Source organism: Pteropus alecto, unplaced genomic scaffold (genome assembly GCF_000325575.1).
Source record: "Pteropus alecto unplaced genomic scaffold, ASM32557v1 scaffold5, whole genome shotgun sequence".
In the NCBI taxonomy this organism is placed as follows: domain Eukaryota; kingdom Metazoa; phylum Chordata; class Mammalia; order Chiroptera; family Pteropodidae; genus Pteropus; species Pteropus alecto.
Window position 1 is genome coordinate 4,104,819 of NW_006441953.1, and position 25,849 is coordinate 4,130,667.

Sequence of the window (25,849 nt, forward strand, 5' to 3'; positions counted from 1 at the left end):
AAGGCCAAAGGATTTATAGCCATATAGTCATGAGTTCTAACTCTGGCTCTGAAACTTACTATGTGATCTTGAGCAAGTTATATAACTTCCCAGAACTTCAGTATAAGCGGGCAATATCTATCTTATAGGGTATATGTACATAAGGTATCTAAAACATTTACATAGGACATCTAAAATAGTGCCCGTTATAGAATAGATGCTCAAGGAACGGTAACTATTATAACGGTGCTTTGTAAACCACAAAACATTATGTAAATGTGTTGATGATGGTATAGAAAGGAGAGAAAAAGATATGAATAGAATTGGCAAGAGAAGACAAGCATAGAACTGGGAGCCTGAAAGAACAAGATGTGCATGCAGAGGAGCAAGCAGCATGGCATGGCTGGAGAATGAGACTCCTGAGGAAATCACAGTCTGATTTTTATTTTCAGGTGCCACTGAAGACATTGTTAGAAAAATATAACAGGGCAAGACCTGTGCTTTAGGAAAATAAGTGTTTAGAAATGTGGACGGTGGAATGGAGGGAGAAGAGCCAGAGGCAGGGCAACCACTTGGTTAGGAGGCAAGAGGGTATGCAACTGTGCTAGAGCAATGGGGATGAGGCAGAGGGCCTGGATCAGAGAGGTACAGAGAAGAGGCTGTTACAGAGTCTGAATGAAATAAAAGGGAAAATCAGCATAGAGTGGCTGTAAAGGAATGGAGATGACAAAGAACATTTAGATGACTTTCACGACTAAAGAAAGGAGAAGAGAGGCTCAATACGATCTCAAGGATTTGGGTGGGGGACTAGGAGAATGTTAATTTCATTGTTCAAGAACAAAGGAAGATAATGAGGTCAGTTTTGGACCAGAAGAGTCAAAGGCATCTAAAGAGATGTCCAATGGGCAGACTCCAGGAGAGAGACCTGGCATCTTACGTAGTTTTGGGGAGTCATCGCCATAGAGATAAAGATCGAAACTAAGGGGACTAGTAAAGAATCAAAGAGTTTAGGACCTCTAAGATAGTAAATTATAGGAAAGAGCCTTAATAAATGTAAACACATTTACACAGGACTAATAAGAGGACAGAGGTTGGCTAAATGAAACCTCTACCACCAATGGACTTGAAGAGAGAAAATAAGTCATAAACATGAAAACCATAACATCTACAAAAGTCTTACTAATTTATAATCTTTACATTAACCTATAGAAAGAAATGCTAATAAAAGCATTGGGCTCCTTCAGGCATAGAAATTCGAACTGGTCAAAACTCAATGCTTCTAAATTTCTGCTATAAAATTAAATGAAATATTATTTTCATATCAATAAATATCTGGAGGAGACTAATTCAAATATTCCAGTGTTTATTTACATAGTACATATCTAAAAAAGTTTTTTTGGGGAAAAAGTTTCAAAAGAAAGTTGGCAAATTCTAATAGATCTTCCTGTCTCTAGCATGTAGGAGGAGACGGAGTCTGGAATTCCTTAGAGGTTGGAATCTTGACAGCAGAACTTCAAATGTTTCCATCACTTGCCAAGGAAGTGCCACACTTGCTCTGCATTTAAAATGGGGGAATAAGGGTGTCAGGGAATGAGTGAAGAGGGAGAGAGGGAGAAAAAATAAGACAAATTTAATTTAGATCTTTAAGAAGTATTTAGGAGATAAAAACAATCAAGAAGCTTAGGATGCCACATTTCTCTATTTAAAGCTACTTCCATTTTAACTTTGAAGTTCTCTCATATCGAGCCTTACTTAAAACTACATGAAAAAGGGCAAAAGGATTAAAAGTACAAATAGATAGCGACAAAATAGTCATGGAGATGTAAAGTGTAGCCAATAATATAGTAATAATAGTCAATAATATTGTAATAAATATATAAGGAGGAAGAGGGGTACTATATTTAGTGGGGTGATCGCTCTGTGAGTTAGAGCTCTAATCCCTATGCCTGAAACTAATATATTATTGTATGCCAACTATAATTGAAAAAAACTCACTGAATTGTACACTGTAAATATGAGCAATTGTCTAGTATATTTCAATAAAGCTGTAAAAAAATGAAAAAAAAAATTCTAGAGCCTTCCCATTTTATTTCCTGTTCTTTCTAGGTAATTTTAGTCTCTACTAAATAGTACAGAAGTTAGTACCCTAGCTACAGCATGGAAAGTCTAGAAAAACCCTGTACTGTAAAATCTGACTGCCTGTCAAACATCCAAAATGGGATAGTATTACAAAGAAACAACTGGTTAGTTTTCCATATAAGGAATAGAGTTTGCTTTCCCACGAATTCATGTCTGGATTTGCTCCTTTCTAAACATCTTAGAACTGGATGCACAGGAAATAGTTCTTGTTTTTCCTTCAAATTTCCAAGTTCAATATACTTCTAATGTTTTATATCTAAGCAAAAGGCCAGAAGTCTCTCAATATATTCAAAGACAAATGATATGTGCATATACTTGTATTTTGAAAAATTTACCATATAACATTTTTACTTGTTTCTCAAAACACCTTCAAATAATGGTAATAAAAAATATGATGTTTTTAATCCTATTACAAATTTTGATTTTTAAGCTCTTTGGTTAAAATGAATGATTCATTAAAATGATGAGAGATAATAAAAATCTCCCAAATCAAATATTTTGAGTCTTTTTAAATTTATCAAAACTAGCTGGGATCTCTTTACTTCACACACACACACACACACACACACACACACGAACTACATAATCAAACTATTTTCTGGCCTAACAGTAATAAATGTGCTCTTTCTCATTTTCTGAAATTGTGAAATAAACTTATTTCATGTGAAAATTTGAATGATTATTTAACAAAGTATTTTACTTAGTTTATACAACTTTTAGTCTTCTGTATTTTTTTTGGTTTTAATTAACTGTAAATGAATAAATTTACACATTGAGCTCAAGAACCAAAATATGCCATACCTTCTTTATTATATTCTTTATTTGCTGAAAATGATACCTGAAAAATAAGAACAGAGAGTCTCTGTTATAATAAATATTTAGATGTAGAAACTGTATCCAAAAGTTTTTTCCCCCGTGAAATTATAGAACAAAGTTTACACACAATGGTTCTTTAAACTGAAAAAAATATTCCTTTTTGCCTTTATTATCATTGCTCATTCTTTCAGATAAAAGAACCACAGACTTAGAGTCAAATAAAAAAAGCATACTTAAAATTATCTTCTCTCATTAACCCATAGGGACCACTGAAAATGAGAAGAGGTTTGCTTTCAGCTGCTTCCCTGGCTGAGGTCTTGAGAACAAAAATCAAACACACACATACATGACAATGTGCATGCGTGTGTGTGTGTGCACACATACAGAGACACACTCATAAATATAAAATTTATTTACTCATCTTCTAGAATTTTAAATTAACTTTTTATTTTGATGACTAGGCCAAGATTCTTAGAGCAGATGTAATATAATTTGTGATAAATGAGTCTGAAAGGTTTTCTTAAGATATAAAGTTTTTCTAAATAAGAATACATTTTTAAAAGTTTTTGAAAAAAACATTTTATTGGAAGATCCATTCTCCATGGACAGGAATGCACAAAGCCCAGGAATACTAAGAATAAACATCTAAGTCACCACGACCCAAAATGAGAAATGGAACATGACAGGCTCTTCCACAGTTATAACTTCATCTCCCCAAGAGATAACCACACCCTGATTTTATAATACTTTTCAGATTTCACATTTAATAATCAACGTCTAATTCTCTGAATTTGCTCACCCTCAACAGGGAAGATCTGCCTCTAACATCTGCGGTCTGGGGCAAAGGCAGAAATGTCACACCATATACTATACATCCGAATATTTAAAAGTTATAAATCAAACCAACAAAGTGATGACTAGAATATAAAGTATGTTTCATCCTATGATCCTCTAAATTTACCACTGTGATGACGTAGAAGCTCTCATTTAGCAGTCTGGAAACTTCAGAGACCGCCTGAAGACAGCAGAGTGCAGAGAAGAGGCACATGACCCTCATCCTGCCCCACTTCTCCTTTGACCCCAAGCTCCAGTCTGCATTGAGAAGCCTCATCTGCACAAAGGTGACAATTCCAGCCCACACACCTACGCGCATCCTCCCAAGGCCCCTGCAGAAGTAACAGTGAGCACAGTCTCCATAGTGATGAGCGCAAACTTGGGGAGATGCCCATGGAGGCCCGGCAAACAGGCCTGCAGCTGTCTGGGCAAAGATTCCAGGGTCGTGAGTAGCCAAAAGGTGTTCTAGAATGGGGAGCTTGGGCTCCCAGTGAGGGCACAACTATAGTCCCTGAGTCTTGCTCTGTAGTGAGGGACATGACTGGATGAGGGCTAAAGCAAGACCCTCTAAACAGCAGGACTCAATACATGGTCCTCTTTGCTTAGGTCTAAGGGAAGTACTGAATAAGAACAATTCGGAAATAAAATTAAATTTCATCAATATTCAAATATTCCCTTTAAGTTAATGTGTCACTTTGAAGAGTATTTTTGACTAAGATTAACATTTAAAATGGTGAATTCTGGGTAAAGCCAATGGCTCTGTATGATGTGGGTGGGCCCCATCCAATCAGGCCTACATAGAACAAAAAGAAATCTGAAGCAAGAGGGAATTCTCCAGCAAAATGCCTTTGGACTTCATCTCTACCATCGGTTCTCCTGGGTCTCCAGACTGCCGGCCCACTCTGCAGATTTTGGACTTGCCAAGCTTCCACCATCTGTCTGTCTCTTGTGAAAGACAGACAGACACACAAACACCCCCCGCCCTCCGTCTCTCTGTCTCATTCTTTCTCTGTTTCTCTGGAGAACCCTGATTAAAATGTTCCCCCAAATCATAAATGGTTTGAAGTTATTTTTCTTTCTACTCTTAAAAAAAAAAGACTAATCAACTATGCTTTGTCTTCTTTTCTGTCATAGAAAAGGATGATGTAATAATGTAAATAGAGATGTCTGTACAAATTTTATGTAAAACATCCTTGAGATTTTCCAAGTACTTCAAAAAATAAGAAAAATTCCATTCAGCTTCCTAACACAGAGAAAATGCTTAACCATGGCTGGTTTTGAGGATGGTAGGACTTAAATAAACCTAGGTGTGAAAGCAACACTATAACATAAAAATTATACTCATTGAGATTAGGCCTTTGGGATTTGATAACTGGTTTTCTAAAGAGACTATGAGAGAGTAACTTGCTTATTCTTTGAAATTGTTATGCTGTTTGATTGTGCAGGACACATATTATAAGATTTGGTGTAAACTTAGATGTTTAGATTTCCTGTTTAAAATCAGCAGCTGCTTCTTGCTGGAGCTGCCAAACATCTCAGAGGAAGAAAATGTATGGTATATAAAACAGAATAACCGAGCAGCTTCTCATTAACCTAAAAAGTACTTCTGAAAAGAACTGAACAAACTACTTGAGCTATAACATTTATCATTTTACTTTATTTAAAAAATAATTTCCAGAATGTTTTTACTTTTTTCTTTCATTCTTAAATGTATTTCTCGGCTGGTAGAATATATGCAGAATGTACAGAAACAAACATCGTGAGTAAGTCTAAAACTCAGGGATAATAAACTATTAAAGCTTGGAGGTATTTTATTTATTTTTCACATTTTTTTCTGTATTAATATATGCCAAAAGAGAGACTAGCATCTAAATCTGAAAATAACAACAAGGGTTCATGATACATAACAGCATTGAACTCTTCACTTACTGTCAATGACTTCATCACCTTTAAACATAATAACAAATATAACAATTGCTTACAGAAACGGGAAGAATGAAATGCACCGAGCAGCATCTAAAAGTGCCCCAATGCCAACTCTCACTCTCGGGAGTCACCACTGATACATTTTCCTTTTAAGAAACTAGAAAAAAATTTTAGTTCTCTTATTTCTCAGGAGGGGAAATATGTAGACATCCTCTACTCACCTAAGATAAATTCTCCATTTTACAGTAGGTATTATTTTGTACCCTCATTCTAAAAATGACATCTCCTCCCCTTTTCTCATTCCTAAAACACTTCTCATGAATATTCTTATCTTTAATTTCTTTCAAACAAATATAGTGCTCTCATTACCAAAGTGTTCCTCTTTCTTTTACCAACCAAAGAAAGCTTAATCTGGCCTCTGTTCCTATCCATGCATAAACTGTATTTTAAATTAATATGAACTATTAATATGACTGCTCTGCACTTGGTGACTCTCCTTCAAATAACCCCGCCAGCTTCCTACAAATGTTTTCTTAGTTATACATAAACAAAAAGTATTTTAAGTTTATATAAGTTTAATCCACTTCTTCAAGAATGTATATAACTGGATGTGCAAGGAACCTGTTTACTGTCATGTCACCAACAGCTCTAAGGAGATAGAAAGCATGCACCCACAGAAAATTATCTGAGGAGCATGCTGTTAAGTCCTGTCCAACAACTGTAAGGAACTGTAGCATTGTTCTTCTGGTCACCACTGTTTGTATTTAAAACTATTTTTTTAACATTCATTAGTTGGTATTTTCCTACTAGAGCACAGAACTCCTGACTGTACACTTCTTAACTAGCTGCTTTATTGATTCGTCTTTGTTGTGGACCTCGGGAAAAATGAAATATGACTTTGGTGTGAATTTTTTTAAGCGTTACTGTTCTTAAATGGTAACAATGCCTCAGACTCACATGACAGGCCTAATGTTGATGGATTCATCTAAAGTCCTTCACATGGATTCATCTTTGAGTTTCCATGTAAACACCAACGTGCATTTATGAGATGGCTGGTCAAGTTCAGGGATGAAATAGATAGCTGTGCTATATACTAATGTTAACTGCTACTAAGGTTCACTCCAGGGCCCTGGCCTCCTGAATGCGCTGCTCTTTACGATTCAGCTAAGAAGTCTTGACGTCAAATATAAAATGACCATCCAAAACTTTGACTACATTACAGATCTTATTACTGAAGAAATAAGATCTACCAAATGCAATCAGAATAATACATCCTAAAGTTGAAATCTCCCCCTTACTCTTTTCCTTCAGAGCAGCGCTCATTGTGCATTCACGTTCCACTGTACTGTCATCTTTTGACTTTACCTGGTCCAGCTTTGCATGAGACTGCTTTTAGTGGAAGTCTGGCCAGGCAAAGGCGAAAACAGTCAGACCAAGGCTGCAGAGAATGCCCTGGGAGGCACTCATTCCTCTCAGTTTTAGATGTCTTTAACCTTTTAGAACATTTTCTATCACTACTGTGAGCTACAGGTTCCTGGTATCATGGGACTAGGTCCCTGCTACTGAGCAGGAGTGTGGTACCTTGTGCTCCTTGGCCTGATCCCAGAGTCTAAGATTTTTAAACCCCTAAGGCCACCAGGCTGTGTAGGGTCTGGGGCAGGTCTGGGAATTCCTTTAGCAATGTGTGTGGTCTTCTCCCTTAGTCCTACATGCACTGAGTTTGTGTGTGGAACCTCATACAGTTTGATCTTTTTTTTTTTTTAAAAAAATTTTTTTTTTTAAAGTAAAATGACTAGTCATCAAATATTAGAAAATTTTACAAATTACCTAATTCGAACTTTCCCCAACTTTAAATGATGCTTAGAGGTTTTCCAATTTCTCAGAGGGCAGAATACAAAGAAAGTGCTTAAACAGAAGCATGTGGGAGAATTTTGAGGAAAAAATTCCCAGATGAGAAAAATGGTGAAGTATTAGAATAAGTTATGTTGTGGAAACTAAGTTATTCTCTTTCTCCCTCCCCTTCTTCCTGTTTTAAGTTTCTGAAAATAGGGCTAATTCTCACAGAATTTAAATTAGCCAGGTTGACCTTCCCACTATTCAGCAATGGAACGGGCCACCTCATGAAGGAATGTACCCTCATCACTGAAGTGTTCAAGAAGAGACTGGAACAGAAGGGATTTCTCTCTGTGGGCAATTTAATCTAAGAACACCAATAACGACAGTGACAATAAAACTCAACATTTACTGAATACTTTCTAGCTGCTCCACATTTTACCTGGACTATTTCATTCAATTTGCCACAACAGCCCTATAAGGAAGATACTACTAGCTCCTTATTTTATAAATAAGGAAACTAAAGCATAAATAAGTCAAATAATTTGTCTCAAGTTATGAATAAAAGAGTTGGGATTTAGACCTACACGGTCTGACTCCAGAACTGTTTTTTTCTCAAAAAACAAACAAACAAATAAACCTTTATTAGACTCACACTGACATGAATTACACTGCATATGAGTTTTGATACATTTACATGTGTGAAACCATTATCGTGATCAAGATAAACATATTCACCATCATCCCCAAGTTTCCTGAGTCCCTATAAAAGCGATTATAAATTCCTCCTTCCTGGCTCTCTCCCAAGCCCTCCAACCACTGATCTGCCTTGTGTCAGCAAGCCTTACTGTTTATATTTCCTAAAATTTTACATAGCACATGGTATGATGTAATATGTATATCTGCCTTTTCTCACTCAACCCAATTTTTAAAAATTCAGCCATGTGGTAGCACATACTAATAATTCATTTATTTTTATTGCTGAGTATTAATGAAACTCCCTCATATGAATAACCACTATTTGTTTAATCATTCCTCAGTTGATGGACATTTGGGTTGTTCCCAGTTTTTGGCTATTACAAATAAAGCTGCTGTAAACAAATCTTTGTATGAACATATATTTCCATTTCTCTTGGGTAAATATCTAAGCGTAGAATGGCTAGATCTTATGACAGGTATATGTTTAGCTTTTCAAGAAAATGCTCAATTGTTTTCCAAAATGGTTGTACCATTTTGCACTCCAATTAGTAGGGTATGGAAGAATCAGTTCCTCTACATTTTTGCCAACAACTGGTATGGCCAATCTTTTAAATTTTTAGCTATTCTAAAAAGTGTGTATAGGCATGTCATAGTGGTTTCCAATCTGTATTTCCCTAAAGACTAGTAAAGCTGAGCATCATTTTATGTGCTTTCAGGACATCTTCTATGGCACAGTGACTATTCAAATATTTTGCACACTGTTTTGGAGAGGGGATGTTTTCTTATTATTCAATTGTGAGAGTTCTTTATATAATCTGGATACAACTCACTTTATCAGGTATATGATTTTAAAATATTTTCTTGTACTATGTGGCTTCTTTGTGTTCTCTTAAGAGTGTCCTTTCCATAATAGAAATTTTCAATTTTGATGAACTCTATCATTTTTAAAAACAGATTGTGCTTTTAGTGGCATATCTAAGAAATCCTGTCTAACTAACCCAAGGTCAAAATAGGCTTCTAGTTTTATGTTTTAAAGTTTGGTCTAGGATATATTATAATATATAGTGTAAGGTATGGACTAAAGTGCCTTCTCCTTGCATGAAAAAAACAATTGTTCGAGCACTATTTGTTGAAAAGATTATCATTTCAAAAATCAGTTGTCCATATATATTTAGATATATTTCTGGATTTCGTTTCATTGATCTCTTTGTCTAGTTTTATACCATTACTATACTTTCTTGATTACTATAGTTTCAAAAATGTGTTGAAATAAGGAATAGCTACTATTTCAACTTTGTTCTATACAAAGTTGTTTAGTCTACTATTTTAAGACCTTAGTATTTATATATGAGTTTGTAAATTTCTATCTACAAAAAAAGTATATTAAAATTTAATTGACATTGCATTGAACCTATAGATCAACTTGAGAAGAACATAAAAATACTGAGTCCTCCAACCTATGAACATGATATATCTTCCCACTTATTTAGTTCTGATTTCTGTTGACAATGTTTCATCATTTTCAGGTTACAGGCTCTTCATATTTTTTTCCGGATTTATCCCTAAGTGTTTCATATTTTTGATGCCATTATAAATAACGTATTTATTTTTAGTTTCCAATTGTTTGCTGTTAGTATACAAAAATAGTTTGTTGTATACTGATATTATATACTGCAACATTGCAAAAATTAATTATTATGGTAGTATTTAGGTAGATTTTATTGGATATTTCATATATAGGCATTCATGCCATCTTCTTTCACAATTTGGATGTCTTTTCTTTCTTTTTAATGCCTTATTGCGCTGGCTAGAACCTTCAAAAAAATGCTAAATAAATGTACTGGAAACCAACGAGGTCTAGAGTTGTGTTTATGAAAAGGTTTTCAAGTACAAGTTTAATTTGTTTATGCCTATTTCTTCTTCAGTGAGCTTTGGTAGTTTATGTATTTCAAGGAATCTGTTCATTTCACCCAAGCTGTCAAATTTATTGGTAGGAAGTTTTTCACAATATCTCCCTATTGTTCTCCTAGTATCTGCAGAATCGGCAATGATGTCACTTATCTCACTCCTGACACTGAAGATTTGTTTTCTCTCTTATTTTCTGATAATTCTGGCTAAAGATTTATCAGCTTTATTGGTCTTCTCAAAGAACTAGCATTTGGTTTCATTAATTTTCTCTATTGATTTTTTCTGGGCAGATGAATTTTTTATATTATAAAATCTCCAAACATACAGAAAATACAGAGACTAATATAACACATACTTACTCTAGATTTTTAAAAGTTAACACAGTTATTTCAGAAACTTTAAAACTGAAGTCTTTCTACCTACTCATCAAACTTAAAATCTTATTTCCCTTCCTTCTTAGAAGTAACTTCTCTTAATCACTATGCTGACACTGGTGTTTATTGTTCTCATTTGTTTCTGAAATGTGAACACTATATCTCTTTGTATTCATTAAAAAATTATGGTATTACTGCTTGGGTGTTTTAAAATTTACAAAAACATTGCCTACTATATCCTACTGCAAACACTTTTTTCACCCAAAATCACACTTTCAGGTTTTATCCATGTAGAATCATGCAGTTCTAATTTACCTGTGGCATAGTATTCCACTGTATAAATACACTATAGTTTACTTCTCCAGGTTTTTAATCGATAGACATTTATCTGGTTTCCAATTTCCCCAGGTCCATTTATATAAATGCATTTATTAGAACCTCTATATAAGGGTAATTTCTGAGTAGTGGGTTATAAGTATCTTCAACTTAACCAGAAATTACTTAATTGCTCTTCAAGCATTATCAATAAGTATGACAGGTCTCCTTTGCCCCTTCCAAATGTCTGCCAACTAATAACTATGAAATTGTATTGTGTTGTAGGTTGATCTCACTGATTACTGGTGAGATAGAGTTCACTGACCATTTAAGTATCCTCTTTGATCAGCTGTCCATATTATTTGCTCTTTTTTTTCCCTATTGGGGTATCTTTCTTATAGATTTGAAAAAGTTGTTAATTCCTTTGTCATTTATATGTAAACATCTTCTCCCAATTAATGGCTTATCTTTTAACTTATTTTACGGCATCTTTAGCTGTTTCCAGCTTTTTTTTAAAACTTTAAATTTATTAATCTTTTCTAGGTTATTCTTGGCCCTTTACTTTTTAATGTACATTTCAGGATTATCCTGTCATGCTCAGTGAAAACCCTACTGGGATTCAGATTAAAAAACAGATTGAATTCATTAATTAATATGACAGAAATTGTCATCTTCATAATTAAGTCTTTTTAAACTATTATAAGTGTATTTAGGTTTTCTATTTATTCTTAATATCGGTAATTTATATTTTAAACAAAATTGTTAATTCATCTGTGTTTAGAAAGGTATTGCCAAAAACATCTCATAGTATTTCCTTCTGATGATTTAAATATCTATGTAATTATGTTTTCATTTTAATTCCTGATCATTTTATTTATGCCTTCTCTATTTCATCATCCTTCAATAGGCTTGTCTATATTATTATCTTTAAAAACTCGAGTTTTTGTTTTAATTGATCCTTGCCATTATTTGTTTTCTATTTCATCAAATATTTGCTCTGCTCTTTATAATTTTCTTTCTTACAATGTAAAAAGATAAAGAACAGAGTAATTGTTGAGTTGAATGTTTAGTATTGCAATTTTCTTTATTTCTGCTGTATACATTTAATTTCTCTCAAAAACTATTTTTGCTGCATTGCATAATTTTTGACATATAGTGATTTAGTTTATTCAATTTAAAATACTCTATAACTTATTTGAGGCACGACTTATTTAGAAGTGCTTTTAGTTTCCAAACACATCGATTTGGTTTTTTTTCTTTTCTTTTAATATTTTCATAAATGATTAGTAACTGTATTATACTGCAGATAAAGAATGTGGTCTGCACGATATCAACTGGTATTTTTTTGCAACTCTCTTTGTGGCCTAATATATACTCAATTTTTGGATGTGTCCACATCTAGAAAAAACTCTTCTCACATTATATATGTTTACTAGATTAAGCTTGCCAATTTTGTTTAAATCTAATCAACATATTTCAAAATAACATTTATGGACAGTATAGGATCTAAAAGTAGCATCTTAAACCCTAGTAGTCAAATCAATTGTCATTTAAATATCAATTACTATTAGATCTGAAAGGCAAACCACATGTGTATGTATACATGCACATTCACACGTGCACACACATACAAACACACATTATTTGTTCCCTATAAATGCTCTGAACCTTGCTCCCTAAATAAAGTTCCAATTACCGGTTACATAGTCTTCAAGAATTGAGAAAGAGTCCCGTATTTTCTGGCTATAAAGTTAAGTGAAGGTTAAGAAAACTTGATACAGTATCCCCTCCCGCCCTCCCTACTCCCTCCCTCAAAAAAAGTAAGTGTCTGGTCCTGTGGCTGAACTATTACAAAGTGTTACTCCAGTTGCCGGTGGACACAGGCTGCAGCCCCACCACTCAGAGTAACAGGGCAGCGCAGGACTCTACCATCAATGGATCCCTTGTGTGTTGAGATCTAAGTAACAAACTTTCTTTTTGATACAGCCATGCCTTTCATGATTGCATATAATTCAAACATCTATATTCATAAACAAACCCAATAACCCTTTTGATCATTTCAATTATCCTTATCTTCCTCATATCTACTCTCTTTCTTAAGATCTCTAACCTAAGTATGACAAATTACTTCTGTATATATTTTCCATTTTGTTTCTAAAATGCTTCCAAATAATACCAATCAGGTTGTTGGCTTTCACTTTCTTTTTCTTGGTTATAGTGGCAATTTTTTTCCTAACTGATCTGTATATATTGTTGGGTGAATATGTAATGATTTTTTCTTTAGCTCTCGATGCTACACTTAATTGTGTTTTGATCAATATATGCTCACCAGTATAAGCTTCCTGCAATGGTTCAATTAATTACTCAAAAATTGTCCATTTCTTTTCTTTATGTATTTTTAAAGTATCTGTTCACCAAAGCAGTTACTTTATCCTGAAATCTCACTTTGTGAGTATTCTGTCAATACAGATTTAGAAAGTGAAAACAAGTATGGCTATCTGGCTTTGTTTTACCCATAATTCATTCATTTAACATGTATATATCAGTCTCAAGATAATATTACTTGGGTATATATTATACTTGTTGATTAACTTGTTAGAGTGAACTCACTCAATCTGAGCCCACTAATAAACGCTGGGGTTATGATTTGTTTCCATACAAGCCCAGAACTGATATGGTCTGAATATGATCAAGTCTGAGGAATGACTTCGACATCTTAAACTATTCTGAGCAACCAAAGTACAAGCAAACTGACAATACCTTGATGTCAGTGCAATGTTTGGTATATAGCAAAATAGAGAGATCTGGGAATATATACCTAAATTATTCTGATTCAAACATCTCAATGTGGTTCTGAAGAGATAAAATGCCAAGTCAAAATGCTTTGACTACAAAAAATTTCAAATTATTATAGGTATAAAATCTTCAGGAGAAAGTGTTAAATAAACTGGCCTCCTGAATCAGGAGGCTGCTAATAGGGCAATTCTTTAACAAACTTATAATGGTGAAATCCCACTCATGGTAAGTTCCATCAGGGCTGGTGAAGAAGGACTGCTTACTCTGCATTTTGATTTTCTACTGCAGTATTCTCAGTGAAAAATCATATAGCACTTTCGACATTATGAAGCACAACAAAGTTACCAAACCATGTAATTAAAGCAGGATGTTAATATTTCTGATTTCTCATTTTATTTCCCAGATCTAACTATTTAGATTATATCCATGTCCTCTAATTGTTTTTTCCCCCAAGAGAACTGTTTTCCTACTAATATGATAGGAAACAATGAAAAAACAGGATGTAAGATAGAAACTTTTACCTTAAAGTTAATTTTAAGACAAGTATCTATTATATTATTTATAAATCTAAAAATAAAATAAATGGAATAGTCTTGAGATTAGTGAGAGACAGACTACTTGGACAAAGATAAAAAGATGTTAGTTTTCCTTTATTTTTTTCCCTAAAAAATAATAAATTTTGATAACTAAGTTGACAATGGAATCTACGTAGATACGAAATTGAAAACTTGAAGAAAATAAACGGAATTTGTGGCCTGCATTCCTATAATGGCTGCTCTGTGTCTTCCCTTACCTCTCTACAGTGCCTTCTCAGCAATGCAGCCAGGGCGCCTTGTTAAAATCTAAGTCAGATTATACCACTCTTTTGCTCAAAACTCTCCACTGATTCTCTATCTCATTCAAAATGAGAAACAAAATTCTTAAAACAGTCTTTGCAGACTATATTACACAGTCTTTCACTATAATCTGCCTGTTTCTGCCCCTCAGATCTAAATATTTCTGATACCGTGTCCTCCTTTCTTCCCTAGTGCATTTCTACCCCACTAGTCGCTGTGGTTCTGTTGATATTTCTAGAACATGTCAGGAATCCTCTGGTCTCATGGCCGTTGGGACCGTAGCCTGGAATGCTCTTCCTTCAGACAGTTCCTTGGCTCGCTCTCTTAACTTCTAAGAATCTTGACTCACGGCACTGCTATCCTCAGTGAAGCTGTCCCTGACGACCTTTTTTTACATAACTACAATACCCATCCCACTCTTGGCGCTTTATCCCCTCTTCTCTGCTCATTTTTCATCATAGCATTTATCACCTCTATAGCACTGTGTATTTAAATATTATCCATCTCCCCAACTAGAATGTTATGTACATGAGGGTAGAGCTTTTTCTATCTTTTCTTTAATACTGCATCCCCAGCACCTATAATCCCATCATGCAGAGCAGGCACTAATTAAATAGCTGATGAATTAGCAGGGGAAAAAATTCAAAGCAGTCATAGTGAGCAAACATTTTTGTTGTTCCTGAAGATCTAAATTTACTAGTTTCCTACCTCATAATTAGTTTAAACACAATTTATAAATGGGATTTCTAGCCTAAAATCACTCCTGAACACACTTTATACAGCAATATTACTTGATTATCTGAATATAAATTTTCTTATCTAGTGATCTCCAAATCAAGCACTAATTTACTAATAAATTCAGTTGTCTCTAGGCAGCAATATGACTAGGACAGATAAAAATCCAAGGATATCTTCTAAGCTTGGAAAAGGAAAGCTTTTGAGATAGCCAAACTAAATGGGGAAAAAGAGGAGTCTTATTTATTTTGTTTTTCTTGAGCCAAAATGCACCTATACCAGCAACCAGGTACAATGCAGCCACTGAATGGTGGATAAATCATAAAAACAGAAGAGTACAGAGGAAAGCAAATGCATATAAACAACAATAAATTGGTGATGTCAAGAAAAAAATAGCATCATAGGAAATTAAAAGGTTAATGTACTTTAGAAAATAGAATTTAAAAATTCAACTAACAGGTCTTAAGGTTTTTGATTTAAATTCCCTGGATTAAAAAAAAAAAAGATTGTAATGTTATTTTAAAATCTTATGCTTCCCAAAAGACTTGTTATATGTCATTGCTAGATTTTTCAGAATTTCTGCTAGGTTTCCTCATGACATTTACAAGATTAAAAGATGCCTTGGACATTTTCCCCTTACCGATTCAACTAATGATCTTGCTTCCTCCTGAGTGCAATGGAAAGGACTATCGCATACCTGCACATTTGTGCTGCAAATAAAAAGAGAATGTTATTATTACACGGGATAAAAAAAGGAGCAATTACCAACAAGAAAAACAACTCCAAATATTTCACACTGACTGTATGATCCTAGCCAATAAAAAGAACCTGAATGAATATAAAGCAGGACAACTGAGATTCTTATACATTCTTTCAGGAAAGGTTATAAAGTGCTTTACAGCACCCATTCTCCAAAATTAAAAAAAAAAAAATTTAAACGACAGTATATAAATCTAAATAATCTTCTGGTACATATAAAATTATACTTCATCTTTAGTGAAGAAAAGAAAAAAACAAATTTGACCCATAGGATGATGATGATAAGGAAGAATTTTCCTTTAAGTGAGCTGATAAACATTGTAATTGGCTTCTGAAAGATGCTGTGGAATCTATTTCTCAGACAGGTATGGAAAATTAAGCTAAGAGTGGTTAGAGAAAAACATATGAACATGAAAACTCAGCTTTCTTACAAGTAAGGAAGTTCAGTAAGGCATAAGACAGCAGCTCCTTCCATGATCAATAAAGGTTCTATAAAGTCAAAAGCTTTTCCAATAATAGCATGCTATCTCCATAAGCATGCCGCCCATTACACATTTCCTTCTTCATAGATGAAAGCAAAGGCATCATTCCTCTCTAACATGTTGAGTTTGATTTTTAAAAATTTCATTAAAAAATCAGATTAAAATAGATACTGTAAGAGGTAGTAAGGAGAGAGGTAAAACCCAATTAGCTTTTTAAAATAGAAAAGAAAAGTAATTAGCAGATTCCTAAAGGAGATAAGTAGTAGATGAAACTCTCTCTTTCTCTCCCCACCCCTTGCAACTCCCCCTATCCACCCCCCCTCACCCTCAACTGGATCTATGGAATATATACCATCAAATTTATTTTCACAGTGGCTTTTTGAAATATGTTGGGATATATATGATAAGATCTATCTATCTATCTATCTATCATCTATCATCTATCTATCTTTTTAACTACATCTGTCTATAATCAGATATTGGATATACAGCAATTATAGTAACCAGTCATTTTGCTTTCTAACCAGACTCAAAATGTGAGATATATTTTCATTCCCGACATGAATAAAATTGATGAAAGCTGGCATTATCACCTATAAGACTAAACTATTTTGTATTATCTTCTCTACATTCCATATTTAAATAAATTAAAAACTGAAAAAGGTAAAGCCTTATAGGTAAGACATTTCCCTAAAGAAAGTCAAAACTAAATATAAAAAGAATAAGGCAAAAAATTAGACACTGCAAAGACTTAAGAGCTAGTCCTCTGAAAAAAGCATGGTGCATAGTAAATATGCTATGTATAATGTTTTTCACATTGTAACTAAACCAAAGTAAAACATTCCTTGGAAATTCTGGGAAAATAATGGTGAGAATAGGGAGTCTTCCCTCAATATATTGCCAGATAAAACACAGAATACCCGATTAAATGTGGTATCCATGATAAACATCAAACTATTTTTTTAGTATATGTATATCCCAAATATTGCATGAGACATATTTATACTGAAAAGATGTACTGCTCTGAAATTAAGATTTAACTGAGTGTTCTATATTTTTATCTGTTAAATCTGATAACCTATTTCTAAAGTAATCCTCTACTCCCACAACAAAGCAAAACCATCACTAGAAATATTAGAAAAGAGAGATAATATTAAAGCCAGCACTGAAAATTTTAAAACTCTGAATGACTTTTTAAATATCTCTAATAAAATATCTTGACAAGTAACCACCAGAACCTAGGAAAGCCAATAGGCTCTGGCATTTTTTGCCATGGGCAAATTATTACTATGGCTATTTTAAGAATAAAATGAAAAGTACATACAAGTGGACTTAAGAAATTCTTCCATGATATACCAATATAAAGATGAGAGAGTACAAAGCCCCTTGTTACTATTTCTCCAATAGGCTCTTATATTCTCATTAGCTAAAAACAGTGCCAACTTCTTCACTGGCATTCTTTTAGTTAAAAAGTATGTAATCTGGGTTGCAAGGCACCTTCCTTAAGATTAATGGAGTGATTTTTACTCTGAATGTTTGAAGGTATAATAAAGGCATGTTATCAGGAAACATTTTTAATGTCTCTGAATCAGCCTTTATGTAAAAATAGTTAACACTGATTCATATGTATTTATTGATTAAAAAATTATTTGTTAGGGACATTTCTAGATGCTGGGATACAATATTGAACCACAGAGTCCCCATGGAGCTTATAATAGGGTTCATTTTAGCTGTAAACTTGACCATGACCTCTAAGAGGAGAAGAAAAATCAAAGGAAAGATGACTAAGCTGATGGTGTTTATTACAAATGAGATTAAACATTATATAGCCCATACACAATCTTGCTGACCAAAATAAGCAAACAAGACATTAGAGCAGAAGATAAGCAATTCCAAAAATGCTGTGTACAACAAACCCGAATTGCATTTAAAAATAAAAAGGCATATTAGTAGACACATAAGTGTAAAATAACTGGTTAAGTAAACAAAATAGAAATAGAAAATTACCTGCAAATAATAAACAAACATAAATGGTGAAATTTACGGCCAGCAATATGGAACTTTAGTAAAGAGAAATTATTTTTTTTCAAAAAAATCTCAACTCAGACAAGGGCCCACACTCATGAGAATCCTCAAAGACAGTGTCCAGGATATAGATTTGCCAAGGCTTTTCATTCTAGAAAAGTAGTAGTCAAGAAAAAAGGAGAGAGAAAATGTAAAGAGATAAGAATGACAATGATTTTGGACCATAACTTCCAGAGTCTGCAGAAGAAAAGTAACACAAGTAAATCCACACAGTTAAAAGAACTGGAGCTACTGATACACAGATCAAATACACCTTCCGCTGGAAAGGTAAAAAAAATAATTTCAAGACTTAAATAACTTGAATATATATATATTTTTCCATTCATTAAGTGTTTTTAAACTACCTACTATGTGTCAGGTCCTGTCACTAAGTGCTGAGGTACAAACTCAATTTAGAACATAAAAATAACAAACTGCTCCAAGTTCTCCACAGAGATGTGTACAGATGGTATATAAAAGCTCATCTGAGAATACAGTGAATTCTGTTGAGAAAAAAATGATAATTCTTTGCAGAGGTGACACCTAAACTGCTTCTTGAAGAATGAGCAGGCATTCACAGAGGAAAGACAATGAGATGGGAGGGGACAGAACATGAGGCTGGAAAAGTAGGTTGGGACACACTGTTTAATATACAGAAGTGCTGGGTTATATCTTATAAGTGAAGGGAACCACATGAAGTTTTTAAGCATAAAAATGACAATCACATTTGTATTTTTCAAAGATAATTCTGACAGTACTGTATGGAACATATTAAACAGGAGAGTAGTTGCAATATAAAACAATTTGAGTAGAGAAGCAATAAGTAGCTGAATTAAAGCAATTTACAACTAGAAAGGCATTTGAGAATCGGTCAAAACTTGACAAATTTGGAAGACAAATGGATCAGAATAAACAATTTTTAATGAAATAAAATTAGCTGGTAAAATGAAAATTTTTCTTAAAAATAAGATAGATAAATAAACTGTGGATAAAGAGAAGGTAAGAGGAGTTGAAGAATAAACCCAAATGGCCAAAAGCTTTATTTTTCCTACAACAGAGTTTAAAGTTATTTTAAGTAATAATAGAAATAATGAAATTCTCTCTGTTAAAATAAAAATATGTAGCTTTCAAAGTAAATATTAAACAGTGGAAAAAAGAATAAATATAAAACTTATTGTGAAAAAGATAATTACTCAAAATATCAGTTAAAGAATTTGACAAATGTAGTAATCCTGGAAACAGAAGAGTCACTACTAGATTAAAAAAGAACAAATATTTGTTGGCTTTAAAATATTATTCAACAATTTACTCCAACAGATATTTTTAAATAGCTAAAAAACATAAAGATGATTACGGCATCTTTATTCATCTGCTTTCGAAGAATTTACATTCTAGAAGGGGAGACAAATTCATAAACCAAGTACAGGAGTCCTCCTTATCCATGGGGAATACGTTCCAAGACCCTGAAACCACAGAGAGTACTGAACGCTATATAGATGTGTGTGTGTGTGTGTGTGTGTGTGTGTGTGTGTGTATTCCCCCTCCCCCCCACTCAATATATACACCTATGATCAAGTTTTAGAAATTAAGCGTGGTGTCTATGGCCATGCCACTCTGAACATGCCTGATCTCGTCTGATCTGGAAGCTACGTAGGGTTGGGCCTGGTTAGTACTTGGATGGGAGATCACTTAGGAATATCACGTGCTATAGGTGAGAAAGAATGAAAAAAAGAAAAGAAAAGAAAAGGAAAAAAAAGCAAGCAAGAAAGCAAGCAAGAAAGCCAGAAAGACAGAAATTAAGCACGGTAAGAGATTAAGAATAGCTGATAATAAAACACAATAATTATAACAATATAATCTAATAAAAGTTATGTGAATGTGGTTTCTCTCTCTGATCATCTGATAACCAAGACAGCTACTAAGTAACTAAGGGCGGGGAGCATATACAGTATGGAGACACTGGACAAAGGGATGACTGACATCCTGATATGGATGAAGCAGTACAGCGTGAGATTTCATCACACTACTAAAAACAGTGCTCAATTTAAAACTTAGAAATTGGTTATTCTGGAATTTTCCATTTACTATTTCAGACCACAGTTGACTGCAGGTAACTGAATCCTCAGAAAGCAAAACCGTGGATGGGGCGGGGGGAGCTACTGTAGTTAATAACTGGGTAAATGCAATGACAGAAGTACACATTGGGGCAATACAAAGTGTACTGGCACCTGAGCCAGCATGGGGCTACTGTGAGGGGAAGTTTCTTGGAGAAGATAAAGTCAAAACTAAGTCTTAAAAGATGAGGAAGTTGTCAGTTCAAGAAATGAGAAGACAATCATGGCAAAAGAAACGGAATGAGTATAATGGCCAAAAAAATCACTAAGAACATGGCATTTGTGAGGAATGACAAGTGGTTCTAAGTTGCTGGAAAATGAAATAGGCAAGAAGTGACTGAATGAGATTAGACAGGTAGCACAGGCCAAATCTTGGAATGCCTTGTTTGTTCTTCAAAGAGAAATTTGGATCTTATGGTTCTTATCCAGCGTGGCTCGTTAGAAGCACCTTGGAAGCTTTTAGAACATATAGAGGCTTAGACCACACTCCTTAGAGACCCTGATTTACTAGATTTAAAGAAGGGGACTTTCTAAGCTTACCTAGGAAATTCTGATGCACTACACACATTGTCGTTTGAGAGAACCACTGTGATAAATGTGGCCCTAAACTGAACTAAGTGGGGAAAACAGGTTAAAATAAAAGTGGGAAACAGTTTGCTAATCAATAGCAATACATTTTAAAGAACTAAGAGAAATAAGTAATTCATTTGGTAAAGACAAAGGAAATAAAAATTTAATAACTGCAAATATATTTTACAAATCAAGTAGTAATAAAAAAATTTAAGAAAAAATGAGTTTAAATTCTAAAGATTCTGATGTTCAATTTACATCCAACGATTTATATCCTGATAATTTTTAAGCTAAAAAATTTTAATTTTGTTGTATTCTTTAAAATGGTAGAGGTAGAATATAGCTGTTAAGAGAGTAGGTTTAGAATCTGGCTTACATCTTGGCTCCATCACGGAGTGTGACCTTAGGTCACTTATTCTCAATGCAGTCTCAATGTCCTCATGTGTAAAATGAAGAAATAATGATACATATCTAACAGAGGTCTTGTGAGTATTAATTAGATGATACATATAAAACACTTAAAACCTAGAAGACTGTATAAAGTTCAGTATCAACTCTTATTAATGTAATCTTTATCATCACCAAGGAGACGATAGCAAAATGATGCCAGAACTTAGAAATAAAGTTACCCTCAAAGATAATTAGAATTGGCACAGAAGGAATGATATTAAGTTGTAGAAAAACTAACCAAAGAGATGGTCTCCAGTTGTGTAGCTGAGGAAACCTGAGAAGTTCACAACTCTCATCAAGAACTGCAGAAGTTTTCAGGAAGTATAATTAGGAAGGAGATAAGAAAGCAAACAAACGATAAAGAAATAGCTCTTCACAAAATTAGAGATCTCTTCTTTCAGAGCTCATCACATTAATATCTGACTTAGACTATCTGACCATGAAGACTAATTGAGTTTATCAGTTACTAAGACAGGACTAGAAGACTTCCGATTATAATGTTTTAAATTACACTATTTAAATCAGAAACAATCACCTAAATTTTAAAATTATGCTTGAAAAAAGAGTAGTCTGCATAAGAGGTAAAAAAACAAAAACAAAAACAAAACCCAGGAAGATATCAAAGAGCTGAAGTGTTACTTTAGCTTGCACAAGAAATAGAATCTGAAGCTAAAATGCCCAAGCATTTGTGTCACAGGCAAGATGAGCCTCTTGATGACTTGGATAAAATATTCCTTGAGACTATTTCTTTATTCCATCTGACTACTTTATTCTAATGATTTCTTTAAAGTCTCTCTTGATTCTAGACTTTATGCTCCAAAAGAGCAGGGACTCTATTCATTGTATTCACAGCAGAAATCCTGGCAGTAGACCCTCAATCAGTACTTCCTGAAGAGTGGATGGCTTCCCAGTTTCTCCGGATTCTGAGACAGGAGCGATAAAATTGGGTGGTAGCGACTCTCCAGAATGACCTTGTACTTTTGCTTTCTACAGTAAGCTTACCAAGAGTCAGTTGCTTTTGCGCCCAAACCTGTTTATGTCAATTGTCCTTGTTACTATAATTTCAGCAGTAATTATGCTTGGAGATGAAGGGAGTGTGGAAAGAGAATTGTTTCTATGAACACTTAGTAGGCCCTAAAACTACTGAGGCTGTTAACACTGCTGAGGTTCCAAAAAGCCACAATAAAGATGAATCACTGTAAAAACTTAGTGTCAACTCTGATATGAGTAAGGCAACTATAAAAGGTTAGAAAAAAGAACCCTAAAAATGTGTAAGGGTTATTAATTGTAAAATTATGGATTATGGGATCTGATCTTTATTTTTTACTTTATGTTAGAATATATCTAATATATAATTTATATGGAATCTATGTAGAAAAGGTCTCAGCCTTATATCTAAAGATTGGTGAATAAACGCACATTTAAATGTTTTAAAATAAAATAAAGTGATTGAGTTACATGTTAATATTGTTTGATTCCCCTGAATCAAGCAGCTAGTGATCCAGATCTTGGAAAAGAAAACTTTCACTGTTCTTATCAAGAAATGACATGGTAGTTATAAGATAAATAAAATAACCATGTTTTGTATGTTGAAAAATTGCTACTGTTTTTTACTCCATCTTTGCACATACCACATTATAATAACATTATTATTATAAATACCCCCACTAAACTATAAATCTCTTGAGAAATAGAACCATGTCATTTACTTAGCTTTACAGTGTCCAGCACGCAGCGATGTCTTCCAAACAGATGCTCCATAAAGTATTTTTTAAGTGGAAAAAAACAAAACAAAACTGCAATTCTCTTTAAAAAAAAAAAAATTAGATCTGAGTAGTATTATATGGCTCTTTAGTACCAATTAATAATAAAATAGCTACACAGAAAAGGCAAATTCTTACCAATTTATAGCCCCTCCATCACACTTCTTCATAAGCAATGCTTTCCAACATTCGTGAGCAGATTTAATAACTTCAAGAGCAAAAGCCTAGTTCCAAACCAAAAAAAAACATAGCAATCACATCATTATACTAATATGGTATACTAATACAGTATACTAACATTATACTCACTATGATAATTAATTGCTAAGAACATGAGCTTTGGAGTCAGGCAAACCTGAGTATAAAGTCTTAGTATCCTTATTTACCAGCTGTTTGACTTCGGGCAAATTACTTAATCTCACTAAATCTTAATTTCTTCATCTATAAAAATGGAATGCAATGGGGACAATCTAAATCAGGGATTGGCAAACTAGGACCTATGGGTCAGATCTGGCCTGCCTCCTGGCTTTGTAAATAAAAAAATTTTAATGACACAGTCACGTCCATTCATTTGTGCCTGGCCTATGTGACTGCTTTAGTGCTACAATGGCAGAGCTGAGTAGTGGTGACAGAGACCATATGCCCCATGAAGTCTAAAGTATTTACTATCTAGTCCTTTACAGAAAAATGTTTGCCATTCCCCGATTTAAATCACAGAGCTGTTGAAAGAATAAATAAGATTTTGTGTGTAAAGTGTTTAGCTTAGTACCTAGCTTGTAAGCAAGCTCTCATCTGTTAATTTCATTGTCATCAAAATTGTAAGAAGTCTAATTGCATAATTATTTTAGATTAGCCACTGTCTAAAGGTAGTAAACTGCCTTAACATTTTCAAAATTTTTCTCAGTATAAATTCATATGGTATCTAAAAATGCAAAATCAACAAGAGATACACCTTTTGCTAGATTATATATCTAGAAACCACCTAAGGAAAACTTGCTTTATTATTCCAAAGCAAATAATTCTTTATATTGTTTCCCCAAAATGTTGTTATTTTTCCTTAAGAAGAGTCCTTATGTATTAGCTAATTCATACTAGCTCTTTTCTCCTTCAATGACAACTAAACACATTGTGATAAGAAATGAAGAAAATAAAGAATATGGGGGTGCACTCTTAAACCACTTCTGGTTTGGCAATGCCCCTTTCTTCAAATCAATTTTTGCTCAAACTCTTAAAAAAAAAATCGAGGGAACCGAGATGTAATAATAATGGAGAATTTACTTCTGAAAAGTTGGCTCACGTCTGCTATTGCCTCAGATGAAGAAGAACGGCTTAATTCTCAGTAAGGTGGTATTGGAAAATCTCAAGATATGAGATAAGAAGTCAAATTTATTATCTGCATCATACGAGGAAAGATTTCAAATTAAATTATTTAGATAATTGCAATTATTTGGAATTAATTCCACTACTTGCTTAGAGAAGTAGGCAGGAAAAATATAGATGGCATGGAAGCCATTGCTTCAATCATGTTAAAGAGGCACAATTTAATTTTCTTGAGTTAGGCATTATATTTTAAACAGCACGGTAAAAAGCAATTAATAAAATGATTATTTTCAGAAATGAGATTATATAAACAACCTGGTATTTATTCAGAAAATAATTCTTGCTTGTCAAAGTGAAATAAACGAATAAAACAAAACGCCTTTTTTATAAATTCATAACTTGGCAGCCTTACTCTGAGGCAATAAGGGGTCACAAAAGTACTATATAAGTTTGAAATTTGTATTATTTCAAACATAAAATACAACATACTTCTCTGAGGAAAAAAAATTTTTTAAATTTATACATTTACAATATTTTATTTTTTTAAAAAAACCCAATCTAAAATAGTTTTATATTAATATTTAATAATCCTGGACAAAGCCCACAAGATCTTAAGGATGTTTAAAAAATACTCGGTCCAGCAATAAATTCTTGTATTCTTGCAAAATACTTATTACAAATCTTAAGTTTTCATTAACATGGCTAGCTTACTTACGAAATATACTTTGCTTGTTAGTATCCACTTAAATGTCGGTTTATAATGTGTAATTTATAGAGTGGTAACAACTCTTTAAATTATTCCATGTTTTAGATTTTAACTCTTTATTTTCTCCATTTGTGTCATATTAGAGGCACTATATGATAACTTTATGGTATTCTAATAGAAAAATCCTATGACAGTAAGAAAATTCAAGTGCTTTCTTAAGTCAGCAGCTTAATTCAGTCATGGCAGAATGAACACGTAGGAGATAAGCCCCTATGGATTTACACTAATGGTCACTGTCTCCTCTTCAGAATAGTAAACAGGTTTTTCTTCCTACATAATTTGAAGAATAAGACTTATTGTGGAAATTCTTCATATTCTGAGATGAAGGAGCTATCCATAGATAGATAGATAGATTGATTGGTTGATTGATT

The 25,849-nt window shown here is 33.6% G+C and overlaps 1 protein-coding gene across 4 annotated transcripts in view; it reads right to left on the minus strand.

Moving 5' to 3' along the window:
• Nucleotides 1-1,324: 1,324 nt before the first annotated feature.
• Nucleotides 1,325-25,849, minus strand: part of PPA2 (pyrophosphatase (inorganic) 2) — a 76,723-nt gene continuing 52,198 nt past the window's right edge. For 3 of the 4 annotated variants that reach the window (XM_025051758.1, XM_006918889.3, XM_006918887.3), the window contains 4 exons: nucleotides 23,531-23,616; nucleotides 15,831-15,900; nucleotides 2,920-2,956; nucleotides 1,325-1,534 (listed from right to left, as the gene is read on the minus strand). In XM_025051758.1, coding sequence (XP_024907526.1) covers nucleotides 1,506-1,534; nucleotides 2,920-2,956; nucleotides 15,831-15,900; nucleotides 23,531-23,616 — 222 coding nt within the window. In that variant the 3' untranslated portion in view covers nucleotides 1,325-1,505. Of the gene's footprint in view, nucleotides 1,535-2,919; nucleotides 2,957-15,830; nucleotides 15,901-23,018; nucleotides 23,436-23,530; nucleotides 23,617-25,849 lie in introns of those variants that run through there. The other variant, XM_025051759.1, reaches the window with a different exon arrangement.